At 34.3% G+C, this 26,523-nt stretch overlaps 2 protein-coding genes across 4 annotated transcripts in view; both read left to right on the forward strand.

The window, feature by feature from the left end:
- The first annotated feature begins 771 nt into the window (after positions 1 to 771).
- Positions 772 to 10,025, forward strand: LOC120420103 (U-scoloptoxin(01)-Er1a). Its single transcript, XM_039583050.2, has 3 exons — positions 772 to 1,826; positions 9,232 to 9,426; positions 9,555 to 10,025. Exons 1-3 carry the CDS (start codon positions 1,758 to 1,760, stop codon positions 9,666 to 9,668), a joined length of 378 nt encoding a protein of 125 aa, XP_039438984.1. The 5' UTR covers positions 772 to 1,757; the 3' UTR covers positions 9,669 to 10,025.
- A 2,944-nt stretch (positions 10,026 to 12,969) lies between these two features.
- The window catches only part of LOC128093438 (uncharacterized), a 41,325-nt gene continuing 27,771 nt past the window's right edge, over positions 12,970 to 26,523 (forward strand). The window contains exons 1-2 of one of the 3 annotated variants that reach the window (XR_008212465.1): positions 12,970 to 13,136; positions 15,560 to 15,832. The gene's annotated coding sequence lies outside the window, so the exon portion shown is untranslated. Of the gene's footprint in view, positions 13,137 to 15,094; positions 15,230 to 15,559; positions 15,833 to 26,523 lie in introns of those variants that run through there. The other 2 variants (XR_008212464.1, XM_052710187.1) reach the window with 2 other exon arrangements.

The following is a 26,523-nucleotide window of genomic DNA, read 5'->3' on the forward strand; positions in this document are numbered from 1 at the left end:
CAGAAACGTGATTTTACAATAAACAGTTAAACAATTAAACATTTCAAACTTTTTTTAGGGTTTTTTCGCTGCCAACTTCACTGTTAATTATAAAATTTACAATTTACAATTTACAATTTACAATTTACAATTTACAATTTACAATTTACAATTTACAATTTACAATTTACAATTTACAATTTACAATTTACAATTTACAATTTACAATTTACAATTTACAATTTACAATTTACAATTTACAATTTACAATTTACAATTAACAATTTACAATTTACAATTTACAATTTACAATTTACAATTTACAATTTACAATTTACAATTTACAATTTACAATTTACAATTTACAATTTTGTTTAATTGTTTCATTGTTTAATTGTTTAATTGTTTAATTGTTTAATTGTTTAATTGTTTAATTGTTTAATTGTTTAATTGTTTAATTGTTTAATTGTTTAATTGTTTAATTGTTTAATTGTTTAATTGTTTAATTGTTTAATTGTTTAATTGTTTAATTGTTTAAAAATTTAAATAATTAACCAATTGTAAATCAAATATAACTATCTATCCTACATGGTTTTTTACTAGCTTTACCATGAAAAAAAGCTAATAGTCAATAAACAGAGCAGTATTATGATTATTCGAATTGATTAATTTTCCAAAAATTAACTAGTCTAATTTATTCTCAACACTTCCACGGTCAGTTGTCTCCGCGAGCAAAAAGCTCACGCGGTAAACCTCACCGGCTTCTTAGCATCGCGTCGTCGTCGTCGTCATTCTTCACGCACCCCCAAAGCTCTCCGTTTTCCCCCCTTCGGTGGGGGTGGTGTTAATGTATAAATTCCTCCGCCGCACCACGCTGCATGTTCATTTGATCTGCTAATCTCGCCGGGGATGGTTTATGCTTTCTTGCTGCTGCAGTTTGTGGTTGGTCGGTTGACTATTCGTTTAAACTCCAGAGAGGAAGAAGAGAGCTTTCGGTGAAGAAGCGGCGTTTTTTGTGATTTTGTGGTGAATCAACTCGTCAATCAATTGAATTAGTGAATGGGCGCGGAATACTGTCTGAATTGAAAAGTTTTAAGGTGAAGCCATCCGGGAGTACAAAGGAGTTAAACCTTAACAAGTGATTACGAATTTTGTGGACTGAACAATTTGAACAACCTCAACAAAAAAAAAAGTGACACAGTGTTGAATCGGCGGAAGCTTTTGTGAAGATCGAGATGAAAATTGTGCAAATGAGATGCTGATTGAGAGCTGAGCCGATCATCTGCAGCAGCATCGTGAAGCCACACTTGAACAACTACCGTCGAGGGTGGCGAAGAGAAGCTGTTGGCGGGAACTGAACGTGAAGAAGCGCGCCACTCGAAAAATTGTGTGAACCATTCAATGGTAAATCGGTGCAACTGAGAGGATTAATTAATTACATAAAATTGCCGGCGCAAAGTGTGTGGAATTTGTGCTGTTTGGAGTTGGATTCGGTGCACTTCCTGAACTAACTGTTGGAATCATTGTTGTAAGAAAAAAAGAAGCAAAACTGAGTGAAATTATAGGCTTTTTTGCAAACACTAAACCCTTACAAAGTGAACAGCCTGTAGAAGTTGGTGGTTGAACTAGTTTGTTTAAAACGGAGCAAAACGTGCCGCAGGAAACAGGAAGCATAGCTGAAAGGTGGTGGTGAACAGAGCAGGATCCAGTAGGCTGAAATTAGCGAAGGAGTGCTGGACTTATTCGACTGACAACAAGCAGCAGCAGAAGCCGTAACCATGTGGAAGTACATCGTCATCGTGTCCGTGTTTGGAGTGTACCTACTGAAGGATCATCAAATCAGTGGGGTAATGTAACAAAACTGAAGGACGGAAATGAAGTGATAAAAAGAGTTATTTGCATGAATTGTAATTTTTTAAAGCATGATTCATATGGCGCAACCCCTCAAATTGTTTAAAACCAAATATCATTTGATTAAATATAAAGTTGTTTATTTAGGATTTAAGAATGACTTGATTCTAAATTTGGCAAATTGTATGGATCCCTATAATGACCCGTTCTCAGAATGCACCATTCCTAAAAAAAAAAGAAAAAAAAACAACGTGCTCTAGAACAAACCATTTGTGAGAAATATATTTTTTTTGTTTTCGTAAAAGATGGTTAAGTTATTTAAGAAAATTGTGAACTTTTAGAGTTTCGCCTTCTTTTTATAAGATTTAAAGAAATCAAAAAGCAAGATAATTCTCTATGAATATCATTATTCTCATAAATATTGCCTTTTTTCTAAAACAGCAACAGTGAAGATTAGTTGGGAATGGAATTCTAAAGAATGGGCCATTTTGGAGAATGGGATAGAATAGGCATTTTTATCCAAATTATACCTTACTATTCTCATTCTCAATCGGTTATAAAAAAGACAATTTCCACCGCTCAAAGAAATCCTCATCAATTTAAAAAACAATGCTGTTAATCGTTGAAATCAACGGCGTTTATATCATCGATGTCGATGATCGTTGATTTAAACGTAATCGTAATCGCAGCCATCGTTGATTTAATCGTCAACGTCAACGGAGTCGTTGATTTAAACGGCGTTGATCAACGCGTTGATTATCGATAATCAACGAGTTGATCAACGGCGTTCTTTTGTAGTTTCTAGAGTTTTATGAGGAAAGAACGATTTTTTCATAAATGTATTGATTGGGAAACATTCTCAAATAGATGTGACATGGTTGTTCGGGGATCCGGGTGTACCAAGAGGACCGAAGTGACCGGATTTTAAACCGTAATTTAAGCCCTAGCTAATTGCTGGTCACTTTCGTCTCCACTTTGGTTCCCAAGTCCAACCAGGATTTTTCGTATGTAAATGACACCGAGGACGGACTATTGGGAACCGAGATATGGTCGGATTAACACCGGAATTATTGTTCCGGCTGGTTTAGTAAGAGTCTCGCGTGGCTAAATAACGACAGAATTTGATTTTCTATGATACAATACTGAATTGACCACATGACCCATGTTCCAGAACACAAATTGAGATCGGCCAAGCTGTCAAACTTCATGACAGACCGGAGTAGCCTACTGTTGGTGATCAATGAGTTTCGATCGAACCCCAAGAGATAAATCTTCTTTGTGGTGCCGAAAACCGATCGCAGTAGGTCATAAATATTTTGTTTACTCTTTGAATACTAGCAAGAAGCTACTCCGGTCTGTCATGAAGTTTGACAGCTTGGCCGATCTCAATTTGGGTTCTGGAACATGGGTCATGTGGTCAATTCAGTATTGTATCATAGAAAATCAAATTCTGTCGTTATTTAGCCACGCGAGACTCTTACTGAACCCGCCGGAACAATAATTCCGGTGTTAATCCGACTATATCTCGGTTCCCAATAGTCCGTCCTCGGTGTCATTTACATACGAAAAATCCTGGTTGGACTTGGGAACCAAAGTGGAGACGAAAGTGACCAGCAATTAGCTAGGGCTTAAATTACGGTTTAAAATCCGGTCACTTCGGTCCTCTTGGTACACCCGGATCCCCGAACAACCATGTCACATCTATTTGAGAATGTTTCCCAATCAATACATTTATGAAAAAATCATTCTTTCCTCATAAAACTCTAGAAACTACAAAAGAACGTCGTTGATCAACTCGTTGATTATCGATAATCAACGCGTTGATCAACGCCGTTTAAATCAACGACTCCGTTGACGTTGACGATTAAATCAACGATGGCTGCGATTACGATTACGTTTAAATCAACGATCAACGACATCGATGACGTTGATTCATCGATTAACAGCATTGTTAAAAAATAATTCGATCTTTATGTTTAAATCTTGAATGCAGTCGTAACTATTTATTTATCTCAACATAAATTTATATGATGTGTTTATTAAATGCTAATATGCCCAGTTATTTTTTTTTGTGATTTTTTAAATGTTACATTTTTATGTCCATACTGAAGGTTCGTTTGATATAATCAACTCAATTTTTTCACCTTTAATCTAAAAATTGAAAGAAACAGGGTGACTATAAAGCTACCCCGGAAACAGTAGATTATGCAGCAATTTGCAAAAGGCAGATTTTTTCAGCACGAGTCGTACATTTATCTGACGAGGTTTACAGCGTTGGATAAATATGACGAGTGCTGAAAAAGTCAAGGTTTGCAACAAGTTGCTTACAACATTTTGCAATTCCGAATGGAATGGAATTTTATTTTAAACAAGTAAATTCACCGTCAAAAACAAAAACAATATTGAAAAGTAATACTTTTGGATACAAGTGCTGAAAAGTTCAATTTTTGCTGAAAAGTAGAACTTTTCTTTTTTCTGTTTTTGGTAGGATCATCTTAAGGATAATTTTGATGTGCAAATCTCGTTTATATGTCATAAGTCTTGGAAGCTGTTTAATTTTGTGATAAGTTCATGCCTAAAATTGACTCAGAAAATCATCTTACCCAAAGTATGTATTATTACTGCATGTTATATCTTGAATGTTACAAAACATAATGTTCAATGTTGTATCAGTTTAATTCTCCCTACACGGATAGAAATCCTGTACGCTTATCCGGTAACTCTTTGTTGTCGAATTTGTAAACATCGAAATTAGAGGTGAGCAAAACCGCTCTTTTTTAGGAGCCGCTCATTTTCGCTCGCTCATCAAAATGAGCGGCTCTTTTGAACGGCTCTTTCGCTCTTTTTCAAAAAATGGGGTGTTTTTTTTTCAATGGACTTTTATAAACTATTTGAAAAAAAGAGAAGATTCGCTTTAAAAGCATAGGTTTTTGTCGAGATTTCTCAAAAAGTGGGAAATAGTGGGATGGGGAGAGCACCCAAACTTAACTATTGGATTTTGTATAACATTGCTATTAATTTACGAAATTGCGTTTATTTCTGCTAAAATTCTGTCAATTGCTTAGATTTTATTTTTAGAAAATATTCTGCAAACTCTTATCTAGATTCTGATTTAATCGATAAAATCTATAAATGCCAAAAAAAAATATCTGGCAAGAGGATTTATTTAAAAAAAGAATCTCATGGGCTTTTTAATAGTTTTTTGGTAAAATTTTCCAAGATAAGCATTTTGAAATTCTCAAATCTGTACTCAGGCAGTATTTTAATGTATCTTTACGGTCAGTTGTGCAATTTGGCTTTGAAAATCAATCAGCTTTACTTTTGGAGTAATTAAAAAAAAACTAGAAAACTGGAAATATGGGTTTGAAAACTATTATGTAGTGTTAAAATATCTTTCAATGAATATTAATGGGAAAGTTGCATTAGAACTCCAACGAAATATGTCGATTCAGCTCCAAAATCTGTTTGCTCTGTTTTTGTCCACCTCTAATCGAAATGTTTCCGAAATCGAAAAAAAATATTGACGATTTCAGAAATATTGTGATGTTACAAATTCGACAACATAGAGTTACCAGATTATCTTACAGGATGTCTATCCGTGTACAAATTATACAGGTGGATAAACATCTTTGACCTCATTTTAACATTGAAACTTCCATTGTTTCACATGGCCCTTTCTTCACTTAGCGGTGAGATTGGACCCATTTCCAAAGTGTGGTTTCATTCTCATGTTTGCTTTAAATTTACTCAATATCATTCCAATCAAACTTCTTTCAAGCTAAAGCCAAGAAGTGCAAATATTTTTCCCTCCTCATTTCACCTTTATTTTCATTCCATCTTTTCTATCTCTCTCACTTTTTTTGCCACACTTTTCGGCGGCAAATTAAGCACTCTTCTGTTAAGTTGCTGTTCATCTCGATTGCATCTGCTTCGGCTGCAAACGACGGCGGAATGCACCCCCTCAGCGCCTCAGCTAGAAGAAAAACAAACAAAACTCTCAAGATTCGAGTTATATCATTGAATTGCGATTTCGATAGCAGGGGCCCCGGCGGCTAAGGTTCAAGCGAAGATCAGCAACTGCCAAGCTAGGTTTAATTCAGATTACTGGTTCAGGCCAATCGTGACAAGCTTAGGCTGTATTTTATCCGATGGTTTTTGATGGATGAGTTTGCCATTTGAAAATTAATGTCTTTAGTTGTAAATTTCAAATTTATGGAAGACTCGGACATGAAGAATGGATGGATTTTTTTTCAATTCATCCCTGATAAAAAAGTTTAACCAAATATTTTGATCGATCATTTGTTATAGTTAGAGATAATGTAATTAAATATTTGTTTGATTTATGTTTAAAAATTGAGAGAAGAAAATAAATTGATGCAAAAATGATAAAACAATTATAAATCAGCTTTAATTTAATATTTGTTAAGAGTTGGATATTCTCGATCAGAATGAAAATTCTCAATAATCAGTCTTATGTTTTATGTATCTTTTAATGATTAAAATTCAAAAAAGTAAAATACAAAACTATGTTTAAATTTATGCTTAAAATATTAACCACACCATTCAAGGTAACACTGCTTTGTTTGGCAGTGGATACCATCTAATAAGACCACTTGAGACTAATTATCACCATAAACAGCTTAGAGCGAATTTAAATCCGAGGATGTTTTGGCTGAGATACATGCAAGGGTACTCCCCACCAGGGAGGTATTGCTTGAACTTGAGACCCCTCACAGACTGATGTTGTCATATTTTAGTCACATCCCCAGAGCCACAAAGGCCACAATTTGAATTTCACGCCCCCTGTTGCAAATTTTCCCATGCATTTGGTGGCATGAGGAGAGTCGTCTACTGTCCGCTGTTGTCGTGACTCCTCTCGGCTGGGTCGTCTTATTTGGAGCAATGGCAAGACAAATTACCACTTTATGGGTCATTATGTTTCAAACGTTTGGATGCGTTTGGATGTGAACCAATTGTCGCTCAACACTAGGGCTGGATGGGGCAACTCGTTGACGACCAGGGTTTGGATGTTGCCAATGTGTGGTGATTTTCCCATCGGTGAGGGAGATAATTAAAACAACACGAAATTCCATCAATTAGACAAAGTTCTTATTCCAAGAGGAAGAAAATTTCGATGACAATTTATGACAATTTGAATGGGTACTGAAAAGTTCAACATTTAAGTACTTGTGTCGAAAAATTGGTGAATAGACTGAATACACATTGATTTTGAATTTCCAATTAAAAATCCGTTTTTCGAAATTGCAAAAAAATGTATGCAACTAATTGCAAACCCTAATTTTGTCAGCACTCGTCGTATTTATCCAACTCGGTGATCCTCGTTAAACAACTACAACTCGTCGTATATATCAAACTTGGTAAATCTCGTTGGATAAATGCACCATTGTTATCATTATTTTACAAATATTTCGAAATTTTTGGTTTTTTGGGTTTTTTGTTGGTTTATTAATCGAATGAAAACTTAAATCATAACAAATCTGCAATCGGCCTAAAACTTTGATTATTTTACACGATTTTTTGGTTTTTAGTTAAATTCGCATGAGTTCAGTTTTTTTCAAACCCTCATTTATATGAGATTTAAAGTTCGTTTTCAATTTTTTCATTATTTTTCACCGAGTTTTAGCAACAAAAATTTTGAATTTTTTTATTTTTTCATTAAATATTTATTCTGTTGGAGACGCTCTATTGAAAAATCAAACGTGCTTTATTTTTTTTTAACTTAGCTTTTGATATACGCAGACAAATATTTTGTAGAATCAGCCTGTACAAGGTTTGATTCAACAAAATATTTTGTTGAATCAAACCAACAAAATATTTTTTTGAGTCAACCCTTTAATTTTGTTGTTTTAAATCAGGACATTTTTGTAAAATAAAATAGGTATTTTTGTAGAATCTACCCTCGTTTTTGCTGATTAAAATTTGATGGAAAGTGCGTTCAAATCCGATTTTTGTTGAAACAACGTTGATTTTTTGTTGAAATAGTTCAGACTTTTTTCAATTTAAGGCTACTGATTAAGTAAAAACAACATAACATTTAATTGAAATAACTGTTCCCATTATTTATTGAAATTTTTATTTTAGATGAAATCTAGAGTTTTTTTTAATTAGGTCCTATAAACATATGGCAGTGCGTGGCCGAATGGTTACGCTGTCCGCTTTGTAGGCGGATGATTCTGGGTTCGATTCCCATCTGCTCCAACCTTCCATCGGATGAGGAAGTAAAATGTCGGTCCCGGCCTTGGTTGTTAGGCCGTTAAGTCATTCCAGGTGTAGGAGTCGTCTCCATGCCATAAGTACAAACAACACACCAAACCAAGCCTACTCCGGTGGAATCGCTGGCGGCGGTTGGACTCGCAATCCAAAGGTCGTCAGTTCAAACACTGGGGTGGAAGGTTCCTTGGAGTAGAAAGAGGTTTGGGTGCTCTCCCCATTCAAGCCTTCGGACTCCTAGGTTCAAGCAGAAACTTGCAATAGAGACCACAAAAGACCCAGGGGTCGTTAATGTGGATGGTTTGATTTTTTTGATTTGAAACATATGAAAGACAATAGTTTATTGGTCCTTTAAAAAAACTCTGGAAATAATTTATGAAACAGGATGATATTCTTTTTGATCAATTGGTTTCATTTAGAATGCGAATGCGAATGACCAAGAAGGCTGCCAGAAATAAATGAATTAACAACAACAACAACGACTTTGATGAAACTAAATTTGTACAAAAAATTAATGAATAAAAACTTCAAATCTATTTAAAAAATGTTGGTTTTGTGATCATTTGATAATTTACCGAAATCTCGGGAAAACTCATAATTTCTAAAGTTGTTTTCTTGGGAAACTCAAGTCCTGTGATAATTGGATACCCTAACTGTGAACGGTACACTGATTTTTTTGGGAAAATTTTGGGGTTGAGGGAGGGAGCCTCAGGGAAGTAACATTAATTTTGAAAACTATTTGCAACGATTTTTTTTAACCAATACCGATTTTATGTTTTCGTTTTAAATATTAAACATTGAATAATATTTTAGTTATAAGAAAAATGTTTTGACGATGTAATTATTTATTATTTACCAAATCGTCAACAATCATTTAGCATTTGACGAAGTTGTGTCGACAAACAATGGAAATGTTTTTATGCACTCAAAAAAATGAGTTCGCGTAAACGTGAACAGCCTTCATGCCAACGGGAACCAGGAAGAAAACTGTTCAACTTTTATAGTGCATTGCACCATGAAAGTGAACAGTTTTCTTCCTGGTTCCCGTTGGCATGAACGCTGTTGACGTTTACGCGAACTCATTTTTTTGAGTGTGTTGAGAAATAACGTTGTAAAAAAAATGTTCACATAAATATATGCCTCAAAATTCACTTTTTATTTTCATTCCAGCAAATCTTCGGCTACGAGCCGGACGTAGACTACCCGGCCTTCGAGCGCATCCCGTCCGGGCTGACCTTCCGCTGTTCAGACAAAGTGCCCGGGTACTACGCGGACGTTGAAGCCCGCTGCCAGGTTTGGCACTGGTGTCTGCCCAACGGATACATGTTCTCGTTCCTGTGCCCCAACGGAACCGTGTTCAATCAAGTATTGTCGCAAACCCCGCTTTGAATTGCTAGTCCCCCCACAATCTGCTCGACTTGACCAATATGCTAATGCTGTCTGAATTAGCAGGAAAAAGCTCTCGAAATTAACTTATGTTTTTTTGTTTTTAGGCCGTCCGGGTGTGCGACTGGTGGACCAACGTAAACTGTGTCGACTCGGAAGGACTGTACGGAAACAACAACGATCTCTACAGGGACATCAACGGCGAGCTGATAGCTGGGTAGTCCCGCAAGCCCTGACGTCAAATAGCTGCATCCTGTTTCATCCTAATAATTTATTGTTGTTAAGTTCGTATCCACAGTGAGCAAGATAGGAGCAACTTTCCCAACCTCCTCAGTCGTATTAGCAATTTTGAGTAATAACCAGAAGAAAAACAACAACAATGATACGTAAAATTGGCTTTTTTGCAAATACTTTCCTTCCGTTGAGTTACCGTCCAACTCCAAGTTACCAAGTTGATCTGTTAGGTAAGGAAAATGAGATTTTTTTTTGTTTTAGTTCGAGCGAATCTGTTTTTGTTTTTATTTTTGTAAATATAAATGATGTAAACATTTTGTTATAAATATATAATTACTGTTTGATTTATTGAGAAATATCCTCCAGAAGTTTTAGGTGACCGTACCCATCATGGCTAAATGTTTTAATTAAAGATGAATATTTGCTTTGCTGAAATATTTCTTTATTTCTACAAATTGTGTTTAAAAGTGCTACATCGTTTGTCTTGTCCTCATACTTAAATCACCGTCTTAATAGAAATTTAAATAAAAAAAATAAAAGCATTTGTTTTAGTATAATCTAATCCTTTTTCGGAGCCATAATGTAGACCACTAATTCAGTTGATGCATATATTTGATAAATTTAATGATTTTATTCACGAGATTTATACATTCCCAAGAAATTTAGAGCAACAATTTTGCGTTCCTGAAAACAATGAATTTAAAATTCTTTTTTATGTTTGCAATCTTTTTTATCCTTTTTTCGTTTTACTTTTGAACATTTTTTTAATTTTGTATTACAAAGTTTTTCAGCCGTAGGTTGGTTCAACTGAACATTCGAATTAAATTCTAATTTTTTTCAATTTTAATTTTTTTTTGGTTTTATAAATCGTATAATCATACAACATTTATTTTAAGATGCCATCCAAATTTGAAAATGAAGTTATTGCGTAATTCTCTACGTTTTTGCAAATCGACTTTCTACGTTTTTTATGAAACTTTGTCCATGTATTCATTTTACCATAAAAAACCATTAGATAGTTAGTTAGGTGATACCGAGATTTTTGCAAAATTAAATCTTTGAGGGGCTGTATCAATGAGACAAACAGACTTGGTGTTGTTTTCAATGAATTTCCGATCATAGTACCAGATTTGATGTGTTTTTTTAAGTATACGCCAAAATAAACTTGAAAATGTTGAAATGTCAAAATCGTCAAAAAATTACATTGGACAATTACGCGTAGAACGGCAGTGTAGCACTTAAAAATCAATTTTGAAAATGTTGTATGACCCTGATTTCGATAATTTTCAAAAGTATCTACTTTTTAGACTAGATATTTCACCATCCAAAACTTTGGCGCAATTGATGAACATGTGATACAAAAATGCATCTTATGACACATATAATGCAGGGAATAAGTTTCACCTGAAAAAAAAGTGTGATGTTCTTGAGTATTTCTCTATTGTATTTATTTTTAATATTATTGATTTAAATGTGTTCGCATCTTTGAGTTCAATTCATACATTTTGAAAGGCTTTGAAACACAGATTTTACACCTTTTCAAATGTAAAGCTAGATTTAGCAAAAAATCAAAACATTTTGCCTTTCCTTCATGAATATTTTTGATATTTTTTTTATTTGCCTCTGGCTTGAGCAAAAGTTAAGTATTTTTAATAGCAATTGCAATTTTGAATCAAACATGTATTTTGTTTTTGAAGTGCATTTTTTTTTATCAAATTTGCAATCAAAATTTGCACGTATTCAAATATATGATAAGCGTGTCGTTTTTAAGATTCAGCAGTTTTATTGTTAATTTATGGTAACAGTAACGTATAAATTACGCCCGTATGGATCAATCGGACCGCGCACTGGACTCACAATCCAGAGGTCGACGGTTCGAATCCCGCGGCGGGCGCTCTAAAATTCTTTGTGTAAATATGGGTATTCGGCGCCGTCGCTCCGTGCCATACTTTCATACACTTAGGAGCCCAGGGCGGCGAAGTCCTTGTAGATAAAAAGGAAGACACTAGTGGTTGGTACTAGCAATGGTGGCCGACAGCTATAAAGTCTACTTCGTTTTCGTATAAATTACCGTTCACCATTATCCAAATTTTATTAAATTTGACAAATTTTATTGAAGAGCTCCTTTGCTTTTTCAAATGAGAATTGTTTTTAAATGGAATAAAAATATATAACAATGAGTTTTCCTATGTTGCTGTAGCTAGTCCAAATTATGTTCTTTTCTGACAAATAATTTGCACAGAAAAAAAAAAATCATGACAATATTACATCTGAGAAGGGGTACATCTTTTATGTCAGAAAAAAATGTGTAATTTTACCTCTGAAAATGTGTAATTTTATCAGTTTTCTGTGGTAATGTCGCTTTTTCAGTCTAAATTGAGATAAAATTACATCATAAAAGCAGGAAGGTGATGTGTCATATCCCCCGTCTTGTCCAGACCAAAATCCATGATAAAGCTGTCAGACCAAATCTGCCAGACCAAGACTGTCAGACCAGAGTATTTCTCTCGGTCTTCGACGTAGGTGCACATAAATCAAGAAAAGAAAATTTGAAAAAGAATTTTATATTTCCAATTCAATAATTGGTTCGGGTTGCAAAATTGAATGTACGCTAAAAAGTGGTTAAATAGTGCAACGTCCCGTACACCGACAATTTTTAATAAGCAGTTAAAAGCCCTATTCTTCTACTTTGTTTTTTGATCGCGGTTTTGGTTTAAACCTTAACAATCTTGAAATTATTTATGCGGATTTGTGATTCCTCTCGTTCCATCATTCCCTTGCATAAAAGAGGTTATATTCAACCTTCCAAAATTACAGCTCCCAAATTTACACCATTTTTTACTGTGAGTTTTATTCCTATTTGTTTGTATAGAATTTATTACACAATATGATAATAGTAATTAAGAATAACTCCATTTGTGAAACCTATGGTTCTGCGTGATCTAAATGAAACTTTCGTTTCCTACACGAGCATACACTTTTTTCAATGTTTTACTATTCTGATAAAAGCCTAAATAATCTGAATGTTCGAATTGTTACCTTGTTATAATTGCCTTCAGGTATGTGCTACTAACTCATATCATATTCAACTTAAAATTAAGTTTTGGTTGAAAAACGATATTCAGCTTTCATACTGTTTTCACCACAAAGCTCACCGATCGAACAAAAAAGCTCGATTTCCTGTGTATTGGTGCGATCTCCACCAAACTTGATACTCTCCGAAAGCTCGCTCTCCTCCCTCTTCTTCACTGATCGTCAACAAACACACACTGTTGATTTGCGGTGAAATGTCATTCCCAGATGTTTATATATTTTATTTTCCTGTGACAGCCAACTGGCCGTACCGTGGTTTTTAATTGGCGAAGAATTTTGCATCTACTGCACTCTATCTGAATCTGCATAGACATTTATCAGCGTGACCGTTCGTTGGACTTGATTGACTGGAGAATCCGCAAGTAAGTGAAACTTTGTTAGGGCGCCCTCGGTCGGCTTTGAGGCATTTGTTTTTGCTTGATGAGTAAAAGATTGATAAACGTATTTCAATTTCAATTGCGCTTGGAAGAATTTGTTCATGCTACGGCTATAAAAAGTGAAATTTTTTTATTATTGATTTTTTATTTCTTTATAGAGGATTTGTTAAAGTTGATTAACAAAGTTCATGTGGTTATTACCACAACTTAATAAAATGCTTTTTCACTTAAGTATTATTCAAATATTACACGCAAACCTGGCGCTTATCAGACCGATCTCTGATAATCGATTATCAGAGATTCTCTGATAAACTTTACGGTTTGAGTTCATCCAAGAAAACAACTTTAACGCACACATGAGCACAACATTGTATCGTACACGAGAATTCACCCCTAATTCATCGTTGCGCCCCTAGTGGCGGATATCGGCATAAGCCGTCATCTCAGACGGGGAGCATTCAGCGATTATGTGAAAAGGGGCATTCAAAAATTACATAACCCAATAATTTATTGGATAAATTTCGAAAAATCTTTTTAAATTATTCAATTGTTTAATTGTTTAGTTGTTTAATTGTTTAATTGTTTAATTGTTTAATTGTTTAATTGTTTAATTGTTTAATTGTTTAATTGTTTAATTGTTTAATTGTTTAATTGTTTAATTGTTTAATTGTTTAATTGTTTAATTGTTTAATTGTTTAATTGTTTAATTGTTTAATTGTTTAATTGTTTAATTGTTTAATTGTTTAATTGTTTAATTGTTTAATTGTTTAATTGTTTAATTGTTTAATTGTTTAAATGTTTAATTGTTTAATTGTTTAATTGTTTAATTGTTTAATTGTTTAATTGTTTAATTGTTTAATTGTTTAATTGTTTAATTGTTTAATTGTTTAATTGTTTAATTGTTTAATTGTTTAATTGTTTAATTGTTTAATTGTTTAATTGTTTAATTGTTTAATTGTTTAATTGTTTAATTGTTTAATTGTTTAATTGTTTAATTGTTTAATTGTTTAACTGTTTAATTGTTTAATTGTTTAATTGTTTGATTGTTTAATTGTTTAATTGTTTAATTGTTTAATTGTTTAATTGTTGAATTGTTTAATTGTTTAATTGTTTAATTGTTTAATTGTTTAATTGTTTAATTGTTTAATTGTTTAATTGTTTAATTGACAATTTGACAATTTGACAATTTGACAATTTGACAATTTGACAATTTGACAATTTGACAATTTGACAATTTGACAATTTGACAATTTGACAATTTGACAATTTGACAATTTGACAATTTGACAATTTGACAATTTGACAATTTGACAATTTGACAATTTGACAATTTGACAATTTGACAATTTGACAATTTGACATTTTGACATTTTGACATTTTGACATTTTGACATTTTGACATTTTGACATTTTGACATTTTGACATTTTGACATTTTGACATTTTGACATTTTGACATTTTGACATTTTGACATTTTGACATTTTGACATTTTGACATTTTGACATTTTGACATTTTGACATTTTGACATTTTGACATTTTGACATTTTGACATTTTGACATTTAGACATTTTGACATTTTGACATTTTGACATTTTGACATTTTGACATTTTGACATTTTGACATTTTGACATTTTGACATTTTGACATTTTGACATTTTGACATTTTGACATTTTGACATTTTGACATTTTGACATTTTGACATTTAGACATTTTGACATTTTGACATTTTGACATTTTGACATTTTGACATTTTGACATTTTGACATTTTGACATTTTGACATTTTGACATTTTGACATTTTGACATTTTGACATTTTGACATTTTGACATTTTGACATTTTGACAGTTTGAAAATGTCAAATAGTTTTGAAATTTTCTATATGCACGTAATAAATGAATGACCCCTTACATTCATTTGCTTCGTTCTTTTTAAATTCTCCCTCGCCAGACACTTCGATCAAAGATGGCTTTCGGACCGAGAACGGCTCTGTTGTTTTTTGCAGTTTTGCAAACGTTTTCTGTTGTAGAATATTGAAGAAAGTTTAAATTTGAATACTTGCTGATTGTTACGGCGGTAAGTACATAAAATTTAAGTGAAAGTCAGTGCAAGTGAAATTCAAATCAGTGTAGTTTTCCAGCAATTGGTAAAGCGGTATACGCACTTCGGAAGGAATCGGTCAAGAAAAATTTCAAATGGGCAACAGCGGCAGAGTAAGCAAGCCAGAGAGGGTGAAGAAAAGCCCCAAGAAATCGTTCCCTCTTCTTTGTTCTGCTGTTCGTAAAGCTGTTTCTTGACCCCTTTCCTTCCGATCAGCGTACTAGCCTTAAAGCTTGATTTGGATGAAATTATCTTCGGTTGTTAAATGTTGACTAATATTTCATAAAAACGGTTTTTCTGTTGCAGGTCACAGCAAAATGTTAACCCACCGAGTGGCACACATGGCAGGACGGAAGACAGGCCACGCTGAAAAAGACGGACACCGTTCTGTATGTCGCGGGATCCGGAACGACCAAGGCTGATCTTCACGGATGCTTGCTCGGCAAGAACGAGGATTTGGCAAGTGTCTGCATGATTGGCGGCAGGAGAAAAAAAATGTGTGCCTCAAGCGTGGTGTTTATTGGAATTTTGATGAATTTAATGAAATAAATTTTGATTCGAATCCCTCATATTTTTTGACGATCCGACACACAAAGAATGGCTTGAAACACACCAATACAAACGTAACATTGCAAATGTGTGTGTTTATTTTGTAAGCACAGCGCTGCCCAAGCGGTGGGATTTGGAACTAGCGTTCATTTCAGTTTTGTTTACCAATACATAGAGAGAAACGTCAAAATCGGATTGAATGAATTTGACAGAGAATCTCTGATAAAGCATTGACGGAGAATTCTCTGATAGAGACGCTCTATCAGAGAATTTCTGATAAATAAACAGACAATTTCGGTAGATTTGACCGAAGTGTGGTTTGCGTGTAGGTTGTCTTTTTTCTTCTTATATTGGAGTTCAAATAAATTGTACCAATCATTAATACTGAACTACACTGCCCATGTTCGCATAAATGTCCCATAGGCAAAAACGGCAACCTGAGAAAAACGCAAGGCAAGTTTATCCCACACATAAGGCTACGTGCTAAGTTTTCACGAAAAAACGGAATTTCCTCCTGATTTCTAGAACAAAGTACTGGATGCTATAGGCTCTTTTGAAAGAGCACACGATTTTGAACCAAACTGCATCAATAACTCAAAAACGATGAAAATGCATATGGGACATTTATGCGATCAGGGGCAATACAGTCAAAAAAATACAATTTTTTTTCGGTTTTTTTTTTGTTTTGAACATCAAATTCGAGTTCTGCGACCCCATTTTAGTCAAATTTGAATAGTTGATTGTCTATAAAATCCAGATTTTTTTTTTGAAAACGTCCTTTAAACATTGGTCTTATTGAAAAAAAAAACACTAGAAATAATCAAATGTTTTTTTTTCAATATTTTGTAACCACCATATTGGCCGCCATCTTGGGTTTGAAACATTTAAACCATCAACAATCAAACATTTGACAACGAAAAAAAAAAAACTAACTTAATCCACCTATGTGGTTGGAGCCTTCCTCACTTATTACCAACAATGGCTGATATGATGGAATTGTACAAAAATTACATCTATTTTTTAGATCCGGAATAAAAAAGTACATAAATATCACTAAAGTGGCTATACCTCGAGACAGGGTTGCCAGATCTTCAATTTTTTAAACTCGTTGGAAAGGTTTTTTGATAACCTAACCAACGATGGGTTGGATGGTGGATCCGGACATAGTTTACATACATTTAAGTGAGATCCAGCTTCAAAAAAGTACATAAATGTCACTTAAGTGGCCATATCTCGAGACAGGGTTGCCAGATCTTCAATGTTTTGAACTCGTTGGAAAGGTTTTTTGATAACCTAACCAACGATAAGTTGGATGGTGGATCTGGACATAGTTTACATACATTTAAGTGAGATCCAAGTGGCATCCAAAAAGTACATCAATATCTCTTAAGTGGACATATCTCGAGACAGGGTTGCCAGATCTTCAATGTTTTGGAGTCGTTGGAAAGGTCTTCTGATAACCTAACGAACGATGGGTTGGATGGTGGATCCGGACATAGTTTACATACATTTAAGTGAGATCCAGCTTCAAAATAGTACATAAGTGTCACTTAAGTGGCCATATCTCGAGACAGGGTTGCCAGATCTTCAATGTTTTGAACTCGTTGGAAAGGTTTTTTGATAACCTAACCAACGATGGGTTGGATGGTGGATCTGGACATAGTTTACATACATTTAAGTGAGATCCGGAAACCAAAAAGTACATCAATATCTCTTAAGTGGCCATATCTCGAGACAGGGTTGCCAGATCTTGAATGTTTTTGGCTCGTTGGAAAGGTCTTTTGATAACCTAACCAACGATGGGTCGGATGATGGACCCGGACATAGTTTACATACATTTCAGTGAGATCCGGATATATGTGAAAACACATTTTTATACATAACTTTTGAACTACTTATCGAAACTTCAATCTGTATAAAACTCGATCTATGGGACCCTAAACCAAGTCGAATGTTTCAGTTTCTTGTAATATCGGTTCAGCCAGTGCCGAGAAACATGAGCTAGTTTGTTGGTCACATACATACATACACACACACATACACACAGACATTTGTTCAGTTTTTGATTCTGAGTCGATATGTATACATGAAGGTGGGTCTACGACGTTATTATACAAAGTTCATTTTTAGAGCAGGATTATAGCCTTACCTCAGTGAGGAAGGCAAAAAATTCCTGTCAGGACCATTCACAAACCACGTGTACACTTTTTTTCAACCCCCCTCCCCCCTCGTGGACAGAGTAAACAATCGGCATACCACCCCCCCCCCCCTAAAGTGTCCTCGTGGTTTATGGATGGTCCCTTTCGATGATCGAATCTGGACTGTATTTAACTTTAAACTTATTTGCGATACTCATAGTTTTATTTTTTTTTAATAAAGCTATTTTTTACAAAAGTTAACCTTTTACATTAATTTGAAAAGTTGAACTTTTCAGCACTTGTATGAAAAAGTTATACTTTTCAATACCACAAAAAATACAATTTAACAAGAAGGAACACATTTTTTTTTCGAATGACCAAACGGCCTACCTATTATCTCCAATAATAAAAGTAGGTAGTACAACTTTTCAGCACTTTCGTCGAAAAGTATTATTGAAAAAAGATTGATTAACGATTTTTAATTTCAACTATGCAAACACATTTAGTGTAGTCCTTTTCAAAATAATTGATAATAATGCTGTTTGTATACAGTTTGTATGTGTGTGTGTGTGTGCTTATTTCGTACTGGCACAGATTAATGTTGAAACGCTCATCTAAAAACCTACATATTGCAGCCCACCTGCTTAAAAATGTACATCACCAATCAATCCAAATCAACCAACATATGCATGGCACTGATCGTCACCGTCAGCCATCTACCAATCACCTTCATCTTTTTTTTCTTCACGCCATCACTGAAAAAGCCTTCGTTTCGTGTAAGTTTTTATGTATTCGGTTGGATAACGTCAAACTAGTGACCAACACCACCACCACCACCACCATCGCCGCCGACTATTGAATGGCAAATGATTATTTGGTAATCTGAGATAGCGACAAGGTTAATATTTCTGGTTTGTCAGCTGACATTTAACGCTGCTGATGCTGGCGGCGCGATGATCTGCTGATTTGCTCATATGGTAGAATGCATGACTGTCAGTTAAAAACCGTGGAAAAACTGGACGAAGCTTGGGCGTCATCCATAAAGTACGTACGCTCCTAGGGGGGGAGGGGGGGTTACCGAAGGTGTGACAAGATGTGACGAAGGGGGGAGGGGGGGTTTGCGAGATTGTGACGTCACGCTAGGTTTTTTTTATGATTGCATAATATTGCATTACATAAATGTACACAATTAAATTAAATCCTCTTTTCTAAAATTGTTTGCTTACTATTATTAGAAGTACCGTCATCAGGGGTGATATTGAGTCTTATAATTTTTTGCATTTTTGTAAGACCCAAACTCACCCCCAGACCCAATTTCACCCCGGATGACGGTATCACATTATAATTTATTATATAGTCAAATTTTTTTTTCAGCTGGAACTCCAATATTTTGCAAATTCTTGCTTGATAAAAATAAATGCTTTGAAAGTAGGGTCTTCATAAGAAAACTGCTATAAATGGTGAACTTATTAGATACAAAGCTGTGAAAAACTGTTTTCATGATTTTTTAATACTTGAATATACCAGGTCTTCTTATTTTTATAAGATACAAAACTGCTTTTTGTATATCGCAATGATTATTCTAAAAAATGAATAATTAGAATAATTTAACTTATTTTTTCATATAAATATTGCCAAAAATACCAAAATTATGAGAGTTTAAAGATATCAAAACTATAAAAAACCCCATCAAAAACAAGGGGGGGGGGGTCTTTTTAAATGTGACGTATTTTTTGAGGGGGGGTTCAACCTTGTGTGACGAAGTGTGACATAGGGGGGAGGGGGGGTTAATTTTGGCCGATTTTTGCGTGACATACTTTATGGATGACGCCTTGTATGGAAACATCGATCCTGCTGGACAAGTGACGACTTCCTTGAGTTGCCAAAAAAACAATATTTAACTAACTTAACATTATGAAATTATACGTGATGACTGAAATTCGTTTTTTAACATTGAGAGCTGTGCAACATTTTTCATCAATAGAGTTTTTCAAATTGAGAATCTAACCAATGTTTTTTTAACTAGATTTTATATCTATAACAAAAAATTGGTAGAGTTATTCTGTTGTGGGTTGTTTCGGCTGTTTTCGTTTAAGATTTTTACTCTGCGTACGGTGTTAGCCAGAATCAACTGTTTGTTAAGGTTTATTTTCAAAAGACAATTTAATATATTTTATTTAAATTTGCTCCTGAGAGTAAGTTGACATTTTGCTTCCCGTAAAAAGTGGAACGGCACATAATTAAACTGACCTTTCACACACTCCACACACACACCAACACACTTATCCGCGAGTTCATTTCCAAATTTAGCGCTGCGCATCTTCAAACGCGATGGCTCCGCTCGCGTAGGTGTAGGTTGTATCAGCGCCGCACAGCCTTGCAACATCTTCTCACGCGTCGCGTCAGTCAGTGTCAGTGATGCATATTATAGGGTCACTCAACAACAACAAAAACAGCAAAAATTGTTGCAAAAGTCAACGACGTTCGGGGTGGCGGTCAACCTCCAACCACAAGTAGTGTGTTATCGAATTTTTTCGTGGACCCATTATATGCAAATTTTCAATTTACACCCGTTTGCATCACTCTGCGTTTGTGTTTGCTCGTGTGTGTGTGTGTGATTAATAGTTTGATTCGAGGTTGCAAACGTGCCGCACTGTTGCCACTGCTGATTGTGGTGAAGATGATGTTGATTTTTCATCTTTTTTTTTGCAAAGTGTGACTCATTTTAATGAGATATGGGCCGCCCTGATGGAGGCTACCGGTACCATTGTAGGAAGCAAGATGATCGCACAGTGGAACCTAAGTTTAGGCATAAATGTGGGCAATGCTTCAATCCATTTCTTAAATTATGATTATCACAGGATAAACAATAAACATTAATTTCTTATTTTTGGGGTTTTATAGTTCTATTTACAGTAGAGTTTTTTTTTGATAATGTCCTATAAGCTATTGTCTTTCATATGTTTATAGGACCTTTTTTTAAAAAAAAACTCTAGAGTTCTAATAATAATGAAATGGACGAAATCTTATTTATGAATAATTAGTTTTCAAGATATAGTCGATTGATAATTGAAATCCCCTTTTTCGAACAAACGTATTTCCGCAAACGTAGAGAATTGATCACCTTTATTATCAATATTTCTATATTCAATAAAACAGTTTTCAATAGATATTTTTATTAGGGGACCATCCATAAACCACATGGACACATTTTTGGAAATCTCGAACCCCTCGTGTATCGAGCGTGGACAATTGCCATAATTTCAAATTTAAAGTATCTGCGGCAAAATTCTAGGTTACGTAAAGTTACATAAGTGTTCTAGTGGTTATTATAGAAACTCCTCAAAAAAAATACACTAAAAAAACTAACCATGTTTTTTTAAATAAATTTTGACTAACTATTTGGCCAATTTTAACCTCAAATGTGCCAATTTTTGGGCTATAGTGTAAGATGGACTAATTATTTTGGCCGACTCATATTTTTTTTGAAAATGCAGTGAATTTATAAAAGTTTTGGTAAATCGATTGCTAAAATTGCTAATAAATCATCTAAGGCGTAGGGCAGAGACAATGAGACATTGTTGGTTTATATAAATCAAATTTGTTGTATTCTTTGAATAAGCTTTTTGTTGTTTTTACTTTAAACTTTATAATAAAGTTTTCAAACATTGACTAAAATATGTGATCGATCTGACCTCTACAGCTGCAGTTTTTCCACATCGCCTTACAATGTTTAGGCAATCTTTCCAATTTGAAAATTTATTTAACAATAAGATTACTGAAATATGTTTAAAAGTTGTGGATTCCAACTGATGCCCTGAGTAAAGAAATCTGAAGAAATTTAAGTTTTGGTGTTAATGCCAGCCTACGAGAAAAAATGTATTTTTTCCTTACAGTTTACTGTTACACTCCAATATCAAACTTTTATGAATGACTTTGTAAGGGGTGAGCTTTTCTAGTGGTCCATAGGTATTGTACAAGACATCTTTTCTCCCAAATATGAGCCTGATTTGTAGAAAGTACGATTTTGAGGATCATTTAATGTTCCGCTGTATCATTGATGACTACACTTCTCTTAAATTAATTATGTTTTATCTAGAAGGTCTTCTTTATGCTGAAGTGCATCATTTCAAGGTATTTTGCTGAGAAATACCCTAGCAAAGAATGAAAATAAATAAAATCTAATTCTCAAATTTCAGGCACAATTTTCAAAACATTCAAATAAAATGATTTATGTGTGATTACATTTATGCCTTTGCAAAAAAAATCGAAAAAAATCAAATGCTACATTAAAATATTCTTTTTTTTTTTGTTAGTTTCGCCTATTTGTAATCTGTGGTCTCAAAATTCTAACTTTTTTCATAGCTTCTCTAAATTAAGACTGGGATGAATGCACGTACAAATTTTGGACACGCTGTTAAAATTTATCTGATAATATTTCAAAGTTTTAATAGTAAATTTATGTTTTTTTTTTAAATTTCATATACTTACCAATAAAATCACTCGACTAATTAAAATCTTAAGATTTGACCTAAACATCAACAGAAAACAAAATATGAAAAGAAGATTTTCTCGTCATATATAACATTTAAATAAATAAAGTTGGTACTCAGAAAAAAAGTTGAATTTTGGAATGTTGAAAATTTTGTAGGTTGAATATTACCTCTTTTTTTTAGTAATATTACATAAAAAATGTTTAAAAATGTGAACCTGATGAATATTCATCAAAAACTCATGAAAATTCATCATTTTCTGGGGTAAAATTTATCATTTATTTTGCCACAAAATCTGTCACCATTTCCTGATGAATATTACCATCATTTTTTTCTGTGTACTGAACTTATAGGTTAAACATTTTGGTTGGTTTTTTTAGGCCAAAAAGGCATCAAACAAACTTTGTTGAGTGTTGATTTCATCATTTTTGAATTTTTCCATACAACAACGAGCCAGTCTTAAAAATATTACTAAAGCGATAATTATTTGCCAAAATCCACGAGATTTCTCTCTAATTTTAGAGCCGAGCCTTACCTCAGTTAAGAAGGCAAAATTTAGTAAACTCATACACGTACACATCGATTTCCAAAATTGAAGTCATCTAAAGACTGTTATCCCAATTCAGACTGTAGTCCCGATTCGTCTAAGTTATTGGTAATTTCAAAGCAAAGTCAAAATTTGTAGCTCAAATAAACGTTTCCAAAATTTTCTCGATCCTTCCAAACTGCCTCAATTTTCCCTCACTATGCAAAACGTCGTCAGCGTTGAGCTGACTTTTGCTGGAGTGCTGTTTTGCATTTTTCGAAGCTGCAGCAGCGTCGTTCGCTGATAAAAATCGGAGTCACGCATCGGGTTTTTCGAGTTTCTTTGCGTTCGTCCGCTTGGCCGTTGAAGTGGAGTGGAGCAGTCTCGTTGCTGGAGGTGGCACTTGAATTGCAAATGTGGTGGATGCACAAACTCATCATGCTGGGCATTCCTATATAGCCACCACTACCCACACCGTTGGCCAGTTTGTGCGACGTAAAATGTAGAAATTAGCTTCAAATTGTTCAATTCAGCGTTCAATAGGGGTTTGATATGATTGGTAACGCCGTGACTAATTTCACTATCATCAGCTGATCAAATAAGGCCGGCTCTGGGCGAAAAGATTCAATTTTTTACTCAATAAAAGATACCCTTTTGAGAAGGCACATAACTGGCGATTAAGTGCAATCTGTTGAACGGAAAAAAATTGCTGCTACACCAGATTCGAAAAAAGCAATTTACATTATGCAATCGGTTGCATGTCTGCACTACCAGGGGTATCGAACATTCGTACTAATTAATTGATTACTGTGGCATATTTAGTGAAATATTTGCGTCTGGTCGGACTCCAGATTGGTCTGTTAAGCGACGTTTGGTTCAGGCTAACAGTGTAATGTTGACAATTTCAAACCTGCACTATGGTAGTCCAACCTATGTTTGATCTTAGATTAAAAAATCCTCATTACTTTGTCGTTTTGATTCACAGGTTCATCAATAAAACCTGTACTGAATCATAATAAATTTCCAATAAAACAATCACTTGTTTCAGGTCAAGCTTACTTGTCTTGGTTGGCATTCGTTTCCTTGAAAACAACAGTGGAGTTTGTGAATGTGTCTCATAATCGGTTTTTGCAAATTGAAACATAAAAAACATTCCCGAGTTAAGTGAGGTACCAAATTATCTTGTGTTCGTCAAACATCTTGAAACTCTCATAATCATTTTTATTCGCAATCCCCCATTGCTCAGGAAAAACTCGTTCATTAAATCCCAACCCGAGCAGCAGCAACTACTCCAAAAACTCGCTCAGCAAATCCCCCAGCTCTCTCGCTCACAAACTGGCGCAGCGCAGCTACTAAGTCAAACGAGCGACAAGTTTTTGAAGGAAAAAATAAACAGAAACAACAGAGCAACTAGTTAAGTCTGCGCGGTTTGCGTGTGAGCGAGTGCAAGACTAGTTAGTCAATGCACACAGATATACACATTCGCGAAAAGCAAATAGAAACCACCACACCATCGTGAAAGAAGTTTGTGGAGTTGGGTTTTTGCGGGGGAGCGTGCTGGAAATTACTGGGTATATTTTAAAGAAATTTAATTTTCGTTAACTTCGCTAAGCCATGTTAAAAATAAAAAAATACATAATTATTTTTAAGTAATTTATAATACTAGTTTTCGATCCGGATTTTCATTTTAAACAGTTCACAATTGATTGCATTGGTTTTTTTAATACAATTTTTAATCATGAAAATAATTTATTTTGGTTGTTTTGAAATTTAAATTACAAATCATGGATTCAACATTTGAATGAAAAAAAGTGTTTTAAAATGCATTTTACAAAAGTTCAGGTGTCATTGGTTTTCAAAAAAAATAAAATTGTATTAACAAAATGTTCACGAAAGATACTTTTTGCGGTATTTACTGTACATCGGAATTACACAAAAAAAACTAAATATTTTTAAACCAGCCCTAACATGCTAAATATGTCAGTTTATTAGGCTTTATTAAGAAGCTTCACGAAAAAGAAACAATAATTGCCTCCTGATTTTTCGAATTTTTGAGAGTGACATAAACTTCAAAAATACTTGTATGGGCCTGTAAACTGCCCATAATTGAAAATTCGGCTATTATGCCAAATCAAGTATTCCGAGAAAAACGCGTTTTAGTGTTTGTCACAAAATCTCTGTCAAGGCAATTTCCCATAAGAGTGGCACATTAGCCGTTTGGTTTTTCGCATCGGCAGCCAAGTCTAAACACTATTTCAGTGAAATTGAAGTTTCAGAAGATGCATTGGAACATCATCTACCACCTGGTGCTAATATCTCGTTTTTGCCAAAAGTGGATATTAGCCGTTTTTTCAATGGTGGGCAGTTAAAGAACAAATTTAAGGAAAAGGAGACAAAATCGTGTCAATGACTCTAAGTGATGGAAATGGATATTATACATTAGGGCCATCCATGAACGCAATTTTTCATTCTACCACGTGAACGCAATTTTTCATTCTACATCCCCTCTTTTCCGCGTATTCGAGCAGAGTCGAGGGACTACAAATTTAATAAAATTTGTAATAGCATTTTTAAATAAATTGAAAGACTCACTATTTGATATAAGTTCATTGCATAGTTTTAGCTCTAAGGCTTAAACTAGGAGTTAGAAATTCGACTTTCTATATGATTTATTTTTAAAATTTGAGTGATACTTTGTCCATTGATTTCTTTTGTCCAAATATTCAAGTCTCTAGATGTAGATCACCATAATGAACAAAAAAAAACGGGTCTACACAGCTAAAAAAGTAGTAATCCAGCTGCGTGTAAAAGGCCTGGGTGTAAAATAAATATTGCATTATTTTATGCAATTTTATGTGATTTTAAACCCTTAAATATATATAAGTATGGGAAACCTACTTGACCGAAATGTCAAACTGATATATGCGTTTATCCTTACAGTTTTATATCGATCTGATGGCCGAGTGGGCTAAGGCGCCAGTCCTTACTGATGGTGCTGGGTTTGAATCCCGTCGGTTGCAACTTTTTTTTTGTGTTTGCAAAAAATGTACATGCAGTGTGTAATACTAAGTGTTTATTTTGACGAAGGTGATGTGCATGCTTTTGCATGCGATTTTACCATCGGATTTTTTGCTGTGTAGTTATTTTGGCCAAGGAACCCCCATAAACATTTTGAGCCCGATTGGAGACCAATCTGCAAGACCAGAAACTGCCGAGAAAATCAAGTGCATATTTTTGTTCAACACACCCCCATAGACATTTTTTCAGAATTTGGTTCTGAGTCGATAAATATAAATGAAGTTGGATCTAAACCCAAAACTGGGCAGCGTTCTTCCGAGAAAACAATGGCCTCGAGTCGAGAGAATAGTGGTACCATTTACGGACACAGAGAACACAGTTCGTGATGGGCGAGAGAATTATTCCCTCGAGGTTCGTTTGCAACAAAAAAAAAACATCCGTCAAAAAAAACAAAGTTTCAACTACGGGAATCGAACTTGAGACCTTTCAAATTTGTAATGCTAGTCGAAATTTTGAAATTCTTTTTTTCAGAATCGGGTCAGTAGT

The sequence above is a fragment of the Culex pipiens genome, chromosome 3 (genome assembly GCF_016801865.2).
Source record: "Culex pipiens pallens isolate TS chromosome 3, TS_CPP_V2, whole genome shotgun sequence".
NCBI lineage: Eukaryota > Metazoa > Arthropoda > Insecta > Diptera > Culicidae > Culex > Culex pipiens.